Source organism: Anastrepha ludens, chromosome 4 (genome assembly GCF_028408465.1).
Source record: "Anastrepha ludens isolate Willacy chromosome 4, idAnaLude1.1, whole genome shotgun sequence".
In the NCBI taxonomy this organism is placed as follows: domain Eukaryota; kingdom Metazoa; phylum Arthropoda; class Insecta; order Diptera; family Tephritidae; genus Anastrepha; species Anastrepha ludens.
In genome coordinates, this window is record NC_071500.1 from 22,033,633 (window position 1) to 22,053,454 (window position 19,822).

The 19,822-nt window shown below is 34.4% G+C and overlaps 2 protein-coding genes across 4 annotated transcripts; one reads left to right on the plus strand and one right to left on the minus strand.

Annotated features, from left to right (window-relative positions):
- Positions 1-9,540: 9,540 nt before the first annotated feature.
- On the plus strand, positions 9,541-12,422 carry LOC128860504 (mitochondrial import receptor subunit TOM22 homolog). Of its 3 annotated transcripts, XM_054098078.1 has the most exons (4): positions 10,650-10,825; positions 10,882-11,212; positions 11,435-11,473; positions 11,920-12,422. In XM_054098078.1, the coding sequence occupies exons 2-4, from the start codon at positions 11,108-11,110 to the stop codon at positions 12,226-12,228; spliced, it is 453 nt and encodes a 150-aa protein (XP_053954053.1). In that variant the 5' UTR covers positions 10,650-10,825; positions 10,882-11,107; the 3' UTR covers positions 12,229-12,422. The 3 variants fall into 3 exon arrangements, with proteins under 3 accessions (XP_053954055.1, XP_053954053.1, XP_053954054.1); XM_054098080.1 differs by lacking the exons at positions 10,650-10,825; positions 10,882-11,212 and adding an exon at positions 9,541-9,737; XM_054098079.1 differs by having other exon boundaries at positions 10,650-11,212.
- Positions 12,337-17,916, minus strand: LOC128860503 (mediator of DNA damage checkpoint protein 1). The gene is made up of 10 exons (XM_054098076.1): positions 17,770-17,916; positions 17,592-17,714; positions 17,347-17,538; positions 16,769-17,279; positions 15,744-16,205; positions 14,425-15,528; positions 13,781-14,355; positions 13,651-13,723; positions 13,282-13,593; positions 12,337-12,935 (listed from the first exon to the last, which is right to left on the minus strand). Exons 1-10 carry the CDS (start codon positions 17,779-17,781, stop codon positions 12,721-12,723), a joined length of 3,579 nt encoding a protein of 1,192 aa, XP_053954051.1. The 5' UTR covers positions 17,782-17,916; the 3' UTR covers positions 12,337-12,720.
- Between the last annotated feature and the right edge of the window lie 1,906 nt (positions 17,917-19,822).

A 19,822-nucleotide genomic window follows, 5' to 3' on the forward strand; every position in this document is an offset into this window, starting at 1 on the left:
AAGTAGCTAACTTAAATAATAATAATTATAACGCCATTATTGGGCAAAACGTCCTAAGGCCACTAAGAGCGAAAATTGATTTCGCAAACGATTCTATAGAAATAAACGGCAATAAATTGTTTTTTCATGGATATCCTTTCGATATCCACAGTATTTGTACGCTGAAGCCAGTACAACCTGACATACTTGCCAAATTAAATTTGGATCACCTTAGCAGTGAAGAGCACGAAAAGCTCGAAAAATTATTATTGATGTACGAAGACTTATTTTATAAAGAAGGAGAAAGTCTGACGGCTACTCATTGTATCCAGCACGAGATAGTTACGCAAACTAACAATCCCATCTACTCGAAAATTTATCGATATCCCAAAATTCACGAAGAAGAGATAAGTCGCCAAATAAATGATATGCTTAAGCAAAATATCATAGCGCCATCTTCGTCCCCGTATAACAGTCCTTTGTGGATTGTGCCCAAGAAGGAGAATAAAACAGGTTCGAGAGAATGGCGAATTGTTATCGATTATCGGAAGCTGAATGAAAATACAGTGGGCGATAAGTTTCCAATTCCTAATATAGACGGTATATTAGAAAAATTGGGAAGAGCAATGTACTTCACTACATTGGACCTTGCGAAAGGCTTCCATCAAATTGTAGTGAAGCCTGAAGACAGGAAAAAGACTGCGTTTTCAACCCCTCATGGACATTTTGAGTTCATCAGAATGCCATTTGGGCTTAAAAACGCCCCATCAACCTTCCAAAGGTTAATGAATGTAGTTCTCCAAAAATACATAAATAAAATATGTGTGGTCTACCTAGACGATATTTTGATTTTTAGTACTTCTTTGGAAGAACATTTAACAAACTTGAAATTAATATTTGAATCATTAAGAAAAGCCGGTCTTAAGATACAGGTGAATAAATGTAATTTTTTATCTAAAGAAACAGAGTATTTAGGCCATATCCTAACTCATGAAGGAGTGAAACCTAATGGCAACAAAATTGATGTAATTCGAAACCTTAAATTACCAACTACTGAGAAACAGATTAGGTCATTCTTAGGTATTACCGGCTATTACCGTAAATTTGTAAAAGATTACGCGAAAGTAGCGTATCCGATGATTTATTATCTGAAGAAAGGAAGAAAAATTAATCCTAATGATCCAAATTATGTCTCAGCATTTGAGAAATTGAAAATTTTAATAACAGACCATCCTATTTTACGCTACCCCAATTTTAACAAAAGGTTTAAAGTAACTACCGATGCAAGTAACTTTGCTCTTGGGGCTGTTTTATCCCAGGAGGGCCACCCTGTGTGCTTTGCCTCGAGGACACTCAATGATCATGAGAAAAATTATTCGACGGTCGAGAAAGAGTTACTTAGTATAGTTTGGGCGGTTCAGTATTTTAGGCCATATGTTTTCGGTAAAGAATTCGATCTGCAAACGGATCATCAACCGCTGAAGTGGTTACAAGTGAAGTATAGGGGTAAGGATATTAATCCACGTCTTCAAAGGTGGCTAGTCCAATTAGGAGAATACGACGCGAAAATCGAATATATTCAGGGAAAAGATAATAAAATTGCCGATTTTCTCAGCCGAATAAATTCCATCACCAACGAAATTAATATGCTTAATGAAGAAAATGACAATTTTTCAACCATGGCAACCATACATTCCCAAGAGGAAGATCATAATGACCACTTCCCCATATTAGACACGGTTGTGAACCGCTTTAAAACACAAATTATTTTATTAAAAGAAAAATCAATCGAAAAAGAGTACATACTCGGAAATAAGCGAATATATATTCAAGAAAGTGATATCCCTGATTTTATATCCGACATAGTTAGGCGAAGCATGCTATCGGGTAAAGTAGGAATATATTGTGAGCTCAGTGATTCAGTTTACAATACCGTCCAGTTAAAGTTAATCGAATTATTTGAAAACACTAAAAGTGCAAAATTTGTCAAATGTTCATATATGGCTAAAGATGTAAAAACTGAAGAAGAAGCTATAAAGCAAATATCCATTTTTCATACTAAAGAATCTGGCCATTCAGGCATAATCCCTAATTACGAAAGTTTAAAGCGAAAAATGTATCACCCAAATTTAAAGAATATTATCAGTAAAGTAATAAATAATTGCGATATTTGCACAGCAACAAAGTATGACCGAAATCCCATAAAGAAAAAATTTCATATCACGGAAACGCCTTCCGATAAAAGAGAAATAGTACACATAGATACCTACGTTAATTCCAAACATTCGTTTATTATTTTCCTAGATAAATTTTCAAAACATGCTGTAGCTTTTTTCCTTGAAGACAGAAATAGTCTTACTCTTGTAGAAAAAATAAGATTGTACATTTCGGTCTTTGGTAAAATGAAAAAAATAGTTTGCGATAACGAATTTAACTCTATTAACGTAAAACAATTTTGTAAAGAGGAAAATATAGAATTACATTTATCGAAGCCAAACAGCCATACAGGCAATTCTGATGTAGAAAGGCTTAACAACACTATAACTGAAAGAATCAGAGTTTTAAATTTAGAAAAAAAGATGCCAATAAAAGACCAAGTAATTAAAGCAATAGAGCTTTACAACAACACTTTCCATTCAACGATTGAAAATACGCCCAACAATGTCCACAACAACAAAGCGGACACGAATAAAGTAAAGGAGAAAATTGAACAAAAAAAATTAAAGAAAATATCCAAAGCAAATGAAAAAAGAGAGGAGTATGTAGAGAATAGAAGTGAGGGTTTTGTCAAAAATTATTTAAATGTTCGACACAAAGAACAACCAAAATTTAGAAAAATGAAATTAGCGAATGTTCACGAATCAAATATCAAACGAAAAATCTTTGAATCAATTTTTTTTTATTACATATTTAAATGTTTTTTTATCAGTACAATTTTTTTTTCTGCCCTTAAATATACTGCTGGTATAATTGTTGAATTCCTATTTTTATTTAAAGTAACCCATATTTAACTATTTTGCGCACAAATCGTTATATACTAAGTGAATATTTATGTACATTGTACATATTCATATATTGCGTAGTAACATGCCTATTTGCCTTAAATATATGTATATGGTATACTAAAAATTCATAGAACTATGTGAAATCATACATATATAAATACAAAAAAAAATTAGAATAAAGAAAAGTAAAAAGACTAAACGTAATACAACGCCAAGGCACAAATAAAATCCCGGAGTATTTTTAAGTCAAGGGGGGAAGGAGTTACATACTCTCTCACTTCTAAGAGTAAGATCATTAGAGAGATCAGAGAACTTCCGTTATTAAGTTTAAATATTACTCTAGCTGTAAGTAAGTTTGTAAGTTTGTAAGTTTGTAACATAAAAGTTGTAATATTAGCTCTTAAGTTTTAGTTTTAGTAGACACTTCTGTTTAAGCAGTTGATTTTAGTGACTAATAAAAAATATTAATAAAAACAGGAATATTTAAAACATATTCCGTTTGTTGGTTTTAGTGACTAATAAAGACTATTAAAACTTAAAACAGGAATATTTAAAACATATTCCGCTAGTCGCGCGACCCTTCTTGGAAATGAAGTGCACCCAAAACTTTAGACGCGATTATCTCAAAGTCGTGTTTTTCGAAAATTACCGTCGCGGTGATCATTATTTATCAAAAACAATTTGACCGATTTGCATAAACTTTTTTTTTTAATTATTCGAAGTTACAACCTCGTGAATCTGAACGGTTCACTTTTTATAAATATTTGCATAGTTCGCTGGAATTAATTTTTTTTTTAATTTTTCAGCCCCTCAAAAATAGTTTTTTGTGCAAAGCGGTTTTCATATCGAGAAAAACCCCCTTCAGATTTACTTAAAAACATTTTTCTACAATAATCATTTAATTTTTTCGATTACAGTTGAGCTGCTCATGCGCTACCGTGAACACCGCAAGCCTCTTCTAAAAAACGGCGTTTCGGGGGAGGGGCGATATCAACAATAAATAATAAAATTTTTTAAAATAAAAATACCAAAATGTATTCTTCGCGAGTTACCCTTCAGTATGATATATGCCTCATTTGAATTAAAGTTCTAAAACATATTTAAAAAAAATTATGACAATCGTCCATTTTTCGAGGTCACAAGGAATATAACCCCTTAATGCTTTCTTATACTCAAAATGCGAAAATTTTTAAGTTTGGTGTCTGGTTCTTTTTTTAGTTTAAAGCTACCGAAACTGTAAGTTAAAAAAGCTGTATTATTAAACAAAAGAATGTTAAAAAAGTACACTCTGTGAAGATTTTAGTGTTAATGAAAATTTGTTGGCTCTTATAAAATTTCATATTTTGAAAGTGGAAATTTAATTTTTTGCTCCTATTAAGGTTATGTTCGAATATTAAATCTTCTTCTCTTAACTCTTCCTAACATTGAAGACCTTTTTAACACATTTTAAAAAACATTTGAATTTACTGAATGCGAATTAAAACCATAGAGATGTAATCGTTTCTTCCGGTCCTCAATCCTTAGTGGGACATAGGGCATCAAAAGGGTGTATGCATAGTAAAAATAAGCAACAAAATACCAGAAAATACTGAAAAAACTATAACGACATTCTTACAAAAAAAAGTACCTTATCTTGTTACATAACCTGAAATATAGCAAACAAGTCGTTCTCTTAACAAAAAAACTCATAAATTAAATTGTGCATAAGCATAACACATTTATTTAAAAAAAAAACGCACATTCTAAAGACAATTTGTCACGCATACAAAGTTCTTTAAGTAGTTCAAGAAAATTTTGCTATTTTATTTTCTTTAAATTGGCATTTTAGTGCGTTTTTATATCCAAAGCTAGACAACACTGCAGTAGCGAGAGAGAGATTTGACTGCTGAAAGGATAAGAACACCAACAATAACCGCAATCGCGGGCAATGCGACCAGATGTTAAAAAAAGAAAAGCTACATAAAACTGAGTGAATTTCTGAACTAATTAAAAACAAAAAGGTATATTTTACAAAATTATAAACAATACATTTTAATTAGAATAGGCTAGAAAAATGTCATGAAGAAAGAACTAAAACTCCGAAACTAAATAACAAAAAAAATGCTAAATCAAGTTACGAAAGTGGTAATCTGGCTATACTGGTGCTAATACGACGTCACTCATTGTCAAATTTGCTGAGAGCAAAGTAACGGTACCACGATAAGCGCCATCTCATTATTCTTTCCATCATGGGACTAAATGTGAAACCCTCTAATGTTATGTGAGAGCGCGCCCAGCAACGCCTTTGAGTAATTAGCAGCACTGCCAATCCCTGAGCTAATGAACAATTGTAGACGAAATTGCGGGCAGCCCGAACTAACGCACCAAAAATCAATGACAAAACCATTTAATCTTTACGTTAAGACCGCGATCTACATATTTTCCGGAATTTATATTCAAATAAGAGAGAAAAATAAAAATGAGGAAGGTAAATACACCCAGCTCTTGTTTTACACGGAAGATACGAAATTCGAAGAACGTAGGTTCGAATCTCCGTGAAATGAACCAAAATGAAGACACAGTTGTTTCTAATAGCAGTCGCCCCTCGGCAGGCAATGGCAAACCTCCGAGTTTATTTCTGCCATGAAAAAGCTCATCATAAAAATAGGTCTGTCCATGAAGTAATAGTGTGTAACAATTATTACAAATCATCACGTTTTGGTGTTCATGTACTCAAAACACTTGCAATGTAGGGGAAACTGAGAGAGCATAATGTTTAATTTTAAGGGGAAGTTACAAGTTTTTACTGGATAAATTTTTACTTGTAAGAATTTGCAAGTGAGAAAAACAGCTGATCCCAAAGTAAAATCTAACACGAGTTAAAATTTGCGAATTGCAATTGCTAATGGAATGTTCTTTATCTGACAGCGATGATGAAATGGAACAAATGATTGTGGACAAAATGAAATCAATCGTTATTTTGCATTTTATTTGCCTTATTTATTTTTTTTTTTTTTTAATACGCGGTAGTTCAAGTGAAAAAATTTTCAATTTTTGTGATTTTTCCCGCCAACAATTTAAAAAGCTGTTCGTAAAACTGAAAAGTTGGTACTGGTTTGCGTTCATGTACTTTTTTTATATTTTTCTCTTTGCGAAAGAATTCTCGGAAATTAATTTACTGGATAATTTTTGCAAGAACAGACCTAATATCTGCCGTTCGGAGTTGGCTAAAAACTGTAAGTTCCTCCATTTGTGGAACAACATCCATATACACGCCATAAATAGGAAGAGAACCTCGGCCAAACACCCAAAAAGGGCGTAAGCGCCAATTATAAAGGGTGGTTAAATTTTGAGGGCCGATGTTGAATGTGAACCACATCTAAACGTCAAGTTTTTTCTGCATTTCATTAGACATTTTTGAATTTCAGACTAACTCAATTTGAACTATGGAAAGATACACAATCGAGCAACGAGTTAAAGTTATTCAGGCTTATTATCGGGCGTTCAAATCAAAATGCATGTCAAAGAAAATCATCTTCAGTGATTAGGCACATTTTCACATCAGTGGATTCGTCAATAAGCAGAATTGCCGCATTAGGGTGAATGATAATCCAAGAGTGATTGCCGTAAAACCAATGCACCCATAAAGAGTTACTGTTTGGTGCGGTTTATGGGCCGGCGGCATCATTGGGCCGTATTTTCTCCAAAATGAGGCCGGTCAGGCAGTTACTGTGAATAGTGTTCGCTATCGTGAGATGATAACGAACTTTTTATGGCCCAAATTGGAAGATATGGATGTGGACGATACGTGGTTTCAAAAGGACGGTACCACTTGTCACACAGCTAACGAAACAATGGCTCTTTTGCGCGAAAAATTTGATGGCCGAATAATCTCACGTCGCGGCCATGTCAATTGGCCGCCAAGATCATGTGATTTGACACCGTTGGACTTCTTTCTTTGGGGTTATTTGAAAGAAAAGATGTACGTCGATAAGCCAGCAACAATTCAAGAGCTAAAGGATGAGATAATTCGGCACATTAACGGCATATAACCTCAATTATGCCTCAGCGTCACCGAAAATTTGGACCATCTGATGGAGGTGTGCCGCCAAGGCCGCGGCCAATATTTTGTTCCATACGTAATTGAACCATACCAGTTTTATCATAATAAAGAGAAATGACAATAATTTCCTAAAAAAATTGTATTTTATTCAAAATCAATACCGGCCCTTGAAACTAAACCACCCTTTATATATGTGAGATGAAAATTTATGTAAGATGAAAAAACTCTAAATATTTTCCCAAAACACCATGCCAAAGGCCATGTTACATAAATAGAAACAAAATCAATTCAATTTTATGGTAAAAAAAATTCAATTAGTGTACAGAAAATTCAATCCATAAGTACAAAACATGTAAAAATTCATTTGAAAATTAGGAGAAAAATCGATTTCGTAACTAGTCATCGCTACTTGATAAAAAACGTGCACATTTAATTCGGGGTGGACCAAAAATGCTATCACCAGTAGATATGATCAGATACAATGTCATATACTTCAAGCCCATCTTTATTCAAAATATTGTTTCTTTTTCGTTGTTTCAAAGTCTGTTATTAGCTGTTTTTTTACTTTTCGAGTTGTTGGAGTGGAAATAGTGTCGAACGTCAGTCACTGACACTTTTAAACTAGACAGCTGCAGTATCCAAACTTACAACACATAGAGTGCGTAAAGGTCTAATAAAGATATTCATCACTCAAAATATTTTTTTTATTCACTCAAAAAAATGAGTCAAAACAAAATGAGATGATTCATTTTGCGCCACCATGTACAGTACTTGTGATCCACCTAGACGCGATCAAAAGATTACGTTGACATTTTAATGCACAGTTGGACTTGGTTCATTTTAAAATGTACTTCTTGCTCTTATGCGACAAATTTTTACTTAATAAGGCATCCATTTAAGAATTTTGTTTTTGTTTAGAAAAACATTTCCTTTTTTGAGATTCGTGCAAGAACGAATATTTCATGTTTAGAAATTTATTAGTGAACTGTGTTATTTCAAAATCGTGTGAAAAAGACGGTGTAAAAAGAGAATAAAAGAGAGTTGGATGCAAGGTTGTAGTTTTAAGCTAATAAATTTTGTTGTAATACTGCAAGAAAGTGTCAAAAATAAAGAATAAGTGGTTTTGAGGATGTGTTGGGAGGCAATGAGTTTTCAACTTCCCAAGTCAGTAAAAGGAGATAATTGAATTGTCTTTGAATTCTGTTCTCTTTAAGTTTTGATATTTTCCAAAAAAAAAATTTTTGATCTATTCAAAATTAAAAGTTATTTTTATTAAATTATTTGTTGTTTTACAAAGTTCGTTTTGCTGCCCGTTTTTTATCCTATATTTACACATTCCAATATTTTATATTTCTTTAAAATTTTGTTATTTATCTTCATTATTTTTCAATTTTAATGTTTGATGATTTCATTTAAATCTTAATTTTTACTTATTTATGTACTTTATACTGGATGTCCTTATTTTTATTCTTACATATATATACAATGTAAGTGTAGTGGAACGATGTTGAAACTGCAAAATTCGTATTTTTTTTAAATAACCAATTAATAGGCGTCTTTTTTTCACCAAGACTAAGCAAGTAGCGAATAGATGAAACAAATGAACATGTGACGGCAACGCGGGAAGAGAGCTGCCTTAAATTATATGTGCTGGTAAGGCAGTGCGGCGTAATGAGCTATAGCCATACTCGCTAGCGGCGCATATTACTCGATAACTTTGTTGTTGCTTTCGCTGTTATGCGAGCATAGAGAAAGCGAGTGGGGAAATGGTGAATAGAAGAGACCTAATGTCTCTTCCGGTGTGGCCTCACTGGATAAAGTTATAAGGAATGCAAATTTAAGCAGCGCTCTCACGGGAAAAGGAGTTGCCCATTTCTTCTGAGGTTTCTAATTGTGCCCACACTCACCAACGTGTACGTATGACAGTTCTATTTAAAGCTGCAAATAACAGCAAATAACGCTATAGCCGTAATCATAGTCCCCATAAACCAACATTGCAACATGGTAGTCGATTAGTCATGCCGTAACCATAAACAGACAAGATCTACATTTTGTCATAAAAACATAGATAATTTTTCACTAAGTCAATTAAATTTTCGTTGCTCTTTTCTAATATTCAAATTTTTATCACAATTATCCCAACAAATGTAAAGAATTTCACAGCTGCTTACGCAAAAATTAATTGATACATACGACTTCGGCAGAGATTGATTATGTTAATGTTAATGTTTCATTAACATTCTCTGCCCTTACAACTCTTCAATGTTGCACCCGAAAAAAGCTCATTTAACATTTCCGCCTTCTCATTTCATTAACATTCTCTGATAATACATTCAGCCACTTTGTCCTGAACTCCGATTAATTATTTCCAATTATTTCAGAAATTGAAAGCATTCAAAAACTTCTTTTTTTTAATACGAAAACGTCGTATTATGTGAAATAAACATCAAAATTTGCTTTTAATTTTTGTCATATGTATATTTTCGAGTGCGTTGTTTGCAGACAAAATATTAAAAAGTTTTAACAAAAATCGCCATTTCTATATATCCATACGTATGTACATATAAATACTGCAAACATTTTTACAACTAACTAAAAAGGCAGCAATGTCAGAAGAAAAAGATATTAAAAAAGAAGTCGATATTGAAGATGAACATTTGGAAAAAATTGAAAGATATAAAGAGCCTGAGAAGCGAATTGCTGCCGGAGAGGCAAGTTCATAAAAAATTGTTTCATTATTTCAATATAAAGATTTACAGTGGGTAATAATAGTAAATGTACCATAATAAACCTTAATATACAAACAATTCTTGATGAGCGCAATTAAATGCATCCAGACGATTATTATAAATTCTTTCTTTTTTTAGTATTTTACGCCTACGGTCGGAGAAAGGTACATTAAACAGATAGCAACAGTAAAGCAAAACTAACAAGCGTAATGTATTTTGTTTTTGCTTTTGGTCCCTATGTCACAATCTATGAAGAAAGATTGGCAGTTGACATTTTAATTCCGCGGCGCCATCGGCCAAAAAACTGCATTTGCAAGGCGTATTTACAGATGTATTTTGGAGAAGTTTTTAAATTCGTCCTTTCACAATTTAACACGCGGCAGTTCATTTTTGTTAGCTTGTTTAATTATAAATAACAAATCTTTAAAACACAATATTATCAAGCCATTCATTGAATAATTTCTCTTCCTTTTGTATGTATAAAGACGAATAGATACTTCAAATGCAATGTAATGCAAATTCACTGAATGTATTTACATTATTCCACCTACCAAAAGGAGGAAATCGCACGTACTATCAGCTGTCATTTTGTAGTTTGGCAACCACATTTTCATTTTACCGAAGTGATGCGATTTCATTGATCTCATTTTGAAAAAGAACTGTTAAGACAACAAGGTGTTTACATGAAAAAACCGGGCAAATTCAAAACAGAACTTTGACAGATTTTAAGACACATTAAGTAGAATTTGTAGATGTGAGGATGGTTTTCAACTGTAGTACCACCACTGTTTGAGAACACCTTAATACCTCCAATATCTATAAATTCTGAACATACCCCATTTATTCTGACGTAACTAGCACGTTTTGACAGTTATTCCGATGTACATTCTCATCAAAGCGAATTCATATATAGATTCGCTTTGATTCTCTTTATCCGCGGAAATTTTTTTTGATACGAATGTAAGGAACGTGCGTATGGCATTGCAGTAGGTGGATACAAAGAAAACTCAATAGGAAAATCGATTATATTTCCACATAAAACGCAATAACATTTTCTCAACAACCTGCGGGTAAACTTATGAAAGCCAGTTAAAGTCCAAACGTTCCAAGTGTTTTATTTTTATAGCTTTGTAAGCAGACCTGATATCGCCGATGATAGTGCCGATCGAATTGGAAAATCGATTTAGTATTTTAATTTGAGAAAGTCGTGGTCAAATATTATACCTATAAAAGTAACAATAAAACATCTTCCCAAGACGAATATTCCATTATTTTACAAATACCAGTTAGCGACGTAGAGGTACGTCGCGTAAAAAACAGCAAAAGTGGATTCCGTAAAGATTGAAGATTTGATGGATTCTGATCCTGACATCGAAATCATCGAAAAGGATAGCGGAATGTCTTCGTTGGGCGGAAGCAAGGACGAAACACCAGAACGGCGAGCAGTAGAGAAATTTGTAAGCATTTCGAACTGAAGTAATGTATTTAAAAAGGTTTATGTATGCGTGTTATCAAAACTGGAAAAGGTTATGGAATAAGGGAGAGACTTCGCGTAGTTTCATTAAAGTATCACTGAATAAATTATTGTATTAAGCAATTTTATGGTGGGATTCTATATGGGTGTATAAACTTACCTAAAATGTCGTGTAATTTAAAAAAATCTTTTGTACATTTTTCAGGCTGCATCCAAGAGTGGGGATGATGAAAACTATGATGATGTGAGTTAATTTTATTTAAATTATGTGTAATTGTTTTAGTTCTAGTTTGTTAGCTCATTCTAAAAAATTAAGAAAAATCAATGGTATTGGCCTACATGAAAACAGCACCACGCGCATAACCTCACTTTGGTTAGGCAATCATGCATTAGGAATTTTTCACTACATTAATTGAATTAAAATTTGATATTAACGTGCATATGTCATTACACTGTAATGCACTTAGTTCAAAGTAATGAATAATGAAAAGAAAATGAGCTTGAACGTTAATAAAAATAATAAAAAGAAACTTATCATGCAGTACTAAGTCTTCTAGAGCGTTGCCAGCCTCTATAAACAAGCGGTTTATAGTGTGTTTTGATGTAAAATCTATGTTTCCCTTCATACTTGACTAAAAACTATTATAAGCAGTAGCTCCAAGCGTAACTAAAATTTGGCCTCTCTTACAGGAACCAGATGAGACCTTGGGAGAGCGGCTTTGGGGTCTCACAGAAATGTTCCCTGAGCCAGTTCGTCGATTTACTGGAAAAGTTGTAGATCTTACTACCACCAGCATTAAGGGTCTTTACTCGTTCTCATGTAATGCTTCCTGGATCTTCTTCACGAGTTCTGTTATTCTCTTTGCGCCTGTTATTTTTGAAACGGAACGAGCACAAATGGAAGAGATGCAAAAATCACAACAAAAACAAGTACTACTCGGTCCAGGTACGGCGATGGATCGCGCCGGTCCGCCACCAACGTTACCACTCATTCGATAAGTTCGTACAAATTAAACATAAATTTGTAAGAATAGAAAGAAGCCCGCAATTCTACCTAAATACCCACTTTAAAATAAACCAATAAATGCCATTCAGGCAAAAGGAAAATTCCTGTAACGCGTTCATCGTTTATTGATAAACAAAAATGCAATTTTCTTGTAGATGTAAAATAAAACTAATTACTATTGAAAATACTTACATCTTTCGTATTAAGAGGATACATGAAACCAGAGAAAAGAGTAAATTTTACTTTTTGTACAAACTACATATAAATATTCAACATCTACATATAAATTATAATAAATAGTTCACATACGATTGTTTAGTAATATTTATTAAACATAGCGACAAACTTCAACGAATGACCTAAATTTAGGTAACATTTAAAATATAATCTTAGAAAAAAATTAAAGTAAAATCTCCAAATATATAATAACGCTAGCTAACGTTTTATCTAGCACTGGTTTCAAGAGTATAGCCGATTTAACATTCTTATGCAAAAATGTTGGCCTCCAACGGTTGAGTGGTTTGGCGCATAACTGATGCCATGACACCCTCAGTGTTTGTTATGCGAATATTACTGTTAAAACGTCGATATTTATGCCAGTATTTTTTATCTTTCAACGTCGATATTAGATAAACTCTTTGATTTTGTATAGGTTGCGGTGGTTCCGTGTGCACTTCGCCCCCAGCGCATTCTATAATTTCTATAGAAATAAAAGTAAAATTTTATTAATAATAATAATAATTGACGGTTACACCCTAGATGGTTTTTAATTTGACTTTTTCACAAATGGAGGGTTTCACAGTTATTTGCCGCCTTCGAAAGGCAGGTGATTTTTATGAGTATGCTTTTTCACGGCAGAAATTCACTCGAAAATTTGTCATTGCCTACAGAGGGGTTGGCCGCTTTTAGAAAAAAAACGCTATAATTTGATGTTTCAACCCCACAATGGCTTTTGCGCCCGGCTGATATATTTACACACCAACCCACTTGGATTCGGCGGCCGTAAAAATGTATTACTATTACAAATAAACCGTTATTTTACTTACGTTTCATTTCAGCAGGTTGTGGCGAGATACCAGGTGTGGTAAGGAAATGAAAGCCTTCAAAAAGTTTACTCTTTCTCGCCAATTCCAATGATTTCAATAATGAAAATTTGTGCCGTTTTTCAAATTCTTGATCTCTAAAGAAATGGGTTAGTCCGCGCGGAACAGTTTTGGTACTATTGAACGATTCCAACCACTTTGATGTAACAATTGGTATGCCTTTTGCCATGGCGATTAAAAATTTTAGGGTACGATTTCCTTTATCCATAACTAAAACGTCGATGTCGGTAGGATCGTTCGCTAAGCTCCAATTGCCTAAAAAACAACAGTAAGTCTAAGCGACAAACAAAACTTTTTGTTGGTAGTACAAACCTGGCGAATTGTCCACTAAGCTTTGCAATACTTTCGGCTCGACCATGGTCATAGCAACCTGTAAGGTACGGGTCTAAACAGGAAATCATTTATTAATAGCTGACATCTAATTATAGCTCAATTCACTTACGCTGCTTGATGAATGTTTGGGTTCATCATCTGACGGCGCATTTGCGCCACGCTTGGGGTTACTATCTCCAGCAGATTTTACAGAACCCGTCTCCTTTCTCTCATTCGCTTTAGTATGTTTTGAGGGTTCAGCAGATTTTACAGAACCCGTCTCCTTTCTCTCATTCGCCTTAGTATCTTTTGAAGATTCGGCAGATTTTACAGAACCCGCCTCCTTTCTCTCATTCGCCTTAGTATGTTTTGAGGGTTCAGCAGATTTTACAGAACGCGTATCCTTTCTCTCATTCACTTTAGTATATTTTAAAGATTCAGCAGATTTTACAGAACGCGTCTCCTTTCTCTCATTCGCCTTAGTATGTTTTGAGGGTTCAGCAGATTGTACAGAACCCGTCTCCTTTCTCTCATTCGATTTAGTATGTTTTGAAGGTTCAGCAGAACTTTTATCAATTGATGCCTGTGTTTGCTCTTCGCGTGAGTTTTTCCTTTTCGTTGCAATCCGAGTAGATGATACTGATGATTTTGTCGAAGTAATACTTTCTTGAGACTCCGTTTTGGAGCGCGACCGAGTCACACGTTCTGCAAATAATTCAAAAATTGAATGAGTAAAGGTTGACACGACTGTAAGCAATGTTATTTTCCACTTACTTTTACTATTTCCAGGTTCATCAATTTGCTCAATTTTGCGCTGTTTGGCATGTGACGGGCCTGACGACGTGCTGCTTACCAAATCAATCTCCACATCACTAGTTCTTGACCTTAGACGTGTCATCCTTTTCGTAGGTGTGACTGGTGTTTCTCCACCTTTTTTTGGAGAACTTTTAGTCCGTCTTTCGTTTTCGTGTTTATGTTCCTGATCTTCTCCAATTGAGTTGTGTTTTCTTCTATCCATCCTATTAACCTTAATTTCGGTAGTTTCTTTTTTTGGCTCAATTAAGAAAATTTTGTTAGGCTTAACCGCTTCATCGAATTTTTTTGCTTGATGTGGAGAATTCTTATCTTTTTTTATGGATTGGTCTTTTTCAGTTCCCTTAACTATAACTTTCTCAATCGCATCCTCATTTCTTTTTAGACTGTTAGAAGTAGGATTGGTATCGATTGCTTTACTAACTTGAGTAGATGTTTCTTTCTTAGCTGTCAAATTTTTCATTTTCGGTAGCTTAACAATTGGCTTTGGTTGTTTCAAATTCGATAGCAATCTTTCGAAATCTTTAGAATCTTTTTTGCTTAACTCGACAGAGTCTTCCTCTGAATCGGATTCAAATAGCTTGCGTTTTTTTTCTGAAGAGATATTTCGCTCTACAGAAAGCTCATCGAAATTATCAGAAATCCATTTGGGTGTGCACAATAGCGCATCTTCTATTTCTGTTCGTGAACTGTTTACACTGGAATGTTTTTCATTTGTTTCATTACTTGAAAGACTTTTAGGCTTATTTGGTTTTGGCTTCTTAAAGCTACTTTGATTCGTTATAATTTTTCGTTGTTCGGGTTCTCCTTTTTCAGTGTCATCCACATCCTCAATGAAATTAGCAACACTTTTTGGCTGGTCGCCATACCCTGTTAGCATTAAAGTAGAATTGAGTTTTTGTTGTGCTGCAGACATAGTAGTTTGGCGCGCTGATTTAGTCAAGTTGCTTGTAAATATTTGAGTAGGTGGGAGCAAACTTGTATTCCCATCACGTGGCTCATTGGTAGGTACTTTCGTTGCATCCGACGCTACTGGCATACATTTGTTCTCCACTGATTTTCCATCTACATGAATTATTAAAAGGTTAGCGCGACGAATAAAATAATATTCACAGAGAAGGTATCAAATAATGGGAAAAGTATCTTAAGGGTCGTAAGCATAAATAACCAATGCAAATCTCAATTGTCGCACACCATACGACGCTAGTACACAGCTGAACTTCGTCGTACTACCAAATTTAAAAATTTTCAGCAAAATCTGATATTGCTACAAATTTTACCTTTAATTGGTGCAAAAATCTGAGTTTGTTCTAGACCAAAATCAGTACACGGAATATTTTCTTTGCCGCTTAGTGATAATTCAGCGCCGGTAATAGTTGCAGGCTCCTCTACGCTACGTTCAATTTTTTTAGGAATAGGTACGAAGAGCTGTGTTGGCATTAGCTCAACTTCCTCCGCATATCCATCACCTTCACTCATTCCGTCATTAGTTGACAAGTTGTGACCGTTGGTTGACGTCGTTTTTGAGCCCGGTTCTACTGGTGCTCCCGTTGGATTTTTTTCTTCTTCCAAATTCATATTCGTTTCGCCAGTGGCCATTTGCATATTAATTTCTGCTAACTCTGGGAAATCAAACAGATCTGGTGTACAAGTATCTTCTCGCTCCACACATTGCGTCTTCTGAGAAGTGTCAGCATTTTGTTCTCCCATCTGAGCATCACCGCAGCTGGCTGTAAGTCCACCTAAAAAATTGAGGTTTGTTAAATATTTCGATTTGCATGTAAATGAGAATCTACCAAAAAAACAGCAAAGTAAAATAAAGTAAAATTTTACAAGGCCACAAAAAACTTAAAAATTTTTTGTTCAAAGTGCACATTCCAGTTTGCCACTACTTCAGAGTCAGTTATTGCGAGATTTGCTCATGCAATTTGAAATCGAGCGACTTTCAATGTTTAAAGGGGCATTGTTTAGATATTTTTGGAACCCCGAAATAAATTTATTGTTCGAATGTTAAATATTTAGTTACGTTGTTCTGTATTATATCTTACTATACTGTCTTCGCATTGGGACAGAACAATAATACAATTAAGTAACGTGAGCAAATTGTTCACGCGCGCCAAAGCCCATTTTATGTCAAGGCGCGTCTCCCTTCTTCCAGGGGTTAAGTTGTAGTGATTCCACCACTCTTCACAATTTATCTAGACCCAAACTCTGAGAATATATGATCGGCAGTGCAATTAAGAAACTGCGTGCACGTTGAAACGTACTTTCCGTTCTGATCACCAGCCTTTTTTATACAACTTACTAATTGTATTTATGTTTTCCTTCATAGCTGTGTGCGTCAAAATCACGGGATTGTGTTTAATATTTGGTATAACCAACGATGAAAACAGTATCTCATCATCTTCACCATTCTCAAACAAATTTTCGTTGAAATCTTGCGTGCATATACGAAGCATTTCGCTCGATTTATGCATATTTGAATCCAATGTTAAGTCAGTATCCATTCCGGTACTTAACATTTTATTTGGTTGTTCTGTCGCTGCAGGATTTTGCGTTTCCGGTATAAAAGACTCATCTGCGAAACTTCTTTCATTTTCGTATTGGTTTCGAGAAATATTTAAAGTAATTGAATTTTCCGTGGAAACTCGTTTTATATTTTGAGTTTCGGGAATGTTGAAACTTTCATCCCCTGAATCTCCTAAAACAGATCCTTTAGGAGAACTAAACAACCGTGAACTAGTATTAGCCAAAGATGTTCTGGGAGCTCTATGAGTGGGCGCCAGGAAAATATTACTAGTATCGAGTTCTAAGCACTGAAATAAGAGAAATATCGTGAAATAATTATCACCATTTAATAATAATAATTTTATCATTTGATACCTTTCTATTTTCCTTCAGATATAGCTGAGCCTTTACTTCACCAATCTGAAGTTCCACATCGCCATTTATACATTCTTTAAGCATCCAGCCCAGCCGTTTGCCATTCAAAAACGTTCCGAGCCTACTACGCAAATCATATATATATAAATCGGTCCCAGAGGCATCCACAACACAATGCTTCGTGTCCACGCTCTACGACAATACCCAAATTAGATTTTGTATTAAAATATGCTTAGGATACTCACTTTTGATTTAAGCTTAATATCCACATAGTTTTCGTTAGTTTCTTCTTTCTCCATATATCCTATTAAATAAAATTTGCCCTGCTCTAGGTCGTATTGATTTGACTCGACGTCCAGCGTCCATTTCTGAGAAAACAAAAAATATGACTAACTTCAGCTTATTTTGCTTTTTACCTATCACCTTTTCCTGCATTTCCAATGCACAGACGATTTACAAATTACAAATTAAATATTTTCCAGTTCTAATTTATTTTCAAATTTCCACTCTGTTTATTGATCGAAATAACGCGCCATTCAAATCAAAATATACTCCATATTAAGATGAGAACTTGCCATCAGTAGTCGATAGTAAATTTTCACATGCAATCAAAATTTTCACATATCCATAGGCCAAATTGGATTGCATTGTACAAATTCATAAGTAAAAATAATCCCAGCTGTTACGAGATAAATGCCCACAGCTGAGATCAGCTGATTCCAAAACGCTATTCTATGTAACATGGTTGAAAAAAATTATTCAATTTCATGGAATATCATATCAAAAACTCTAAAAAATGGCGTACAAACTGAGATATTTTTCAATAAAAAGTATTATTATAATTAAGACATGTATTAAAAATATTTGTTATTGTAAATTGTTCCAGTCGAAGATATTGTTTTGTATTTTTTTAAAGATATTCTATTGTTTTTAATGTTACCATAACAATTCTAATTCGGAAGTGTATTTTTACTTGTATTTTTATACAATGGCGGATCCCTCCAAGGTAAGGGTACTAAAGCTGCTGTTTTCCGATTTTGTGTTTTGATTGTCAAAAAAACCTGCTTCTTTGTTGTTCTTTTTGTTTGCTTACTTATATTCTCATGGCAATGATGGGATAACAAGGTAAGGAATAACAGGGGGAACTGCGGCCGGTAACGTGATTTCCCCATCGTAATTGGATGGCCATCAATTTTGCCGTTAGTGATAAATTAATTTAATTTAACCACATATAATATATAATGGTGCGTACACCCCTTTTGGGTGTTTGACCGAGCTCCTCCTATTTGTGGGCGTCTTGATGTTGTTGCACAAAAGGAGGGACCTACATTTTCAGCCGACTCTGAGCAACAGATATTTTTTATGAGGAGCTTTTTCATGGCAGAAATACTCTCGGTGTTTCACCGAGATTCGAACCTACAATCTCTCTGAATTCCGAATGGTAGTCACACCAAACGGCGACCGCCAAAATTAAAATATTATTAAAATAAATAAAAGTATTACATTGACATTCAAAAATACCATACTGAGAAATAAAAATAAACAAATTCGCATAAGTCACGGTGCTGTGAAAGAGAGGGGGTGCATTTTAAGCACAGCTATGGGAAATAGTAATTTTATGGGAGACAATAGAATAAATTTTAATATCTGAACAACCTTAAACCGCAGGCATGTCTGCAAGTCTCCAGTGATTTGCTGGTGCTGTTGTTTCAAACTGGAACTTGAATATTGCGTACAGTGGCGTCGGACGATGAAGCTTTTACATTGGGACTGTTGGTTGAAATACTTGGACGATTCAATTGTAATCTTCACTGCATTTACCTTCCCCTCAATAGTTTCCAGTTAGGGATATCTCCGATGATATTTGCGAAATCTGCGTTGACAAGATATTGCAATCATTATCACATTCATGTTCATATCTGATGGTGGTTCTGGATTTTCCACACTCTCTTCCATTCATTCTCTCGGCTGCCGTAGCCGAATGGCTTGGTGCGTGACTACCATTCGGCAGTGCATGAGTTCAAATAACCGTTAACGGCAAACCTACGGGTGTATTTCTGCTAAGAAAAAATTCCTTATAAAAAACCATTCGCCTTTTGGAGTCGGCTTAAAACAGTAAGTTCTTCAAATGCGGAACAACATCAAGACGCACGCCGCAAATAGGAGGATGAGCTCGTCGAAATCTCTAACAGAAGTATATGTATATGTATATATATATAATTGGCGCTTACGCCATAACAGAAGTGCACGCGTCAATTATTTGTTTATTCAATCACTTGGTATTACCAGTAGTGGAGTAGAAAAATGAATCTAACTTTTTTGTTAGAAAAATAAAAACAGAAAACAAAAATAATCAGCTTTTGTAATCAAAAACGTACAATCATCACAAGCGATCTGTCACATTCATCAGAAGTGGAGCATTTATTTTTTACGTGAGCATCTCATAAAATTGTAATTACAAAAAGTTTGATAGTAA

Coding starts and splice junctions, on each gene's coding strand:
- LOC128860503 (XM_054098076.1), bottom strand. Junction 13,594..13,650: donor CTTAGTGGACAATTCGCCAG/GTTTGTACTACC, acceptor GTTGTTTTTTAG/GCAATTGGAGCTTAGCGAAC. Junction 12,936..13,281: donor ACAACCTGCTGAAATGAAAC/GTAAGTAAAATA, acceptor TTATTTCTATAG/AAATTATAGAATGCGCTGGG.
- LOC128860504 (XM_054098080.1), top strand. CDS start 9,633: ATGTCAGAAGAAAAAGATATTAAAAAAGAAGTCGATATTGAAGATGAA. Junction 9,738..11,434: donor AGCGAATTGCTGCCGGAGAG/GCAAGTTCATAA, acceptor TACATTTTTCAG/GCTGCATCCAAGAGTGGGGA. Junction 11,474..11,919: donor ATGATGAAAACTATGATGAT/GTGAGTTAATTT, acceptor CCTCTCTTACAG/GAACCAGATGAGACCTTGGG.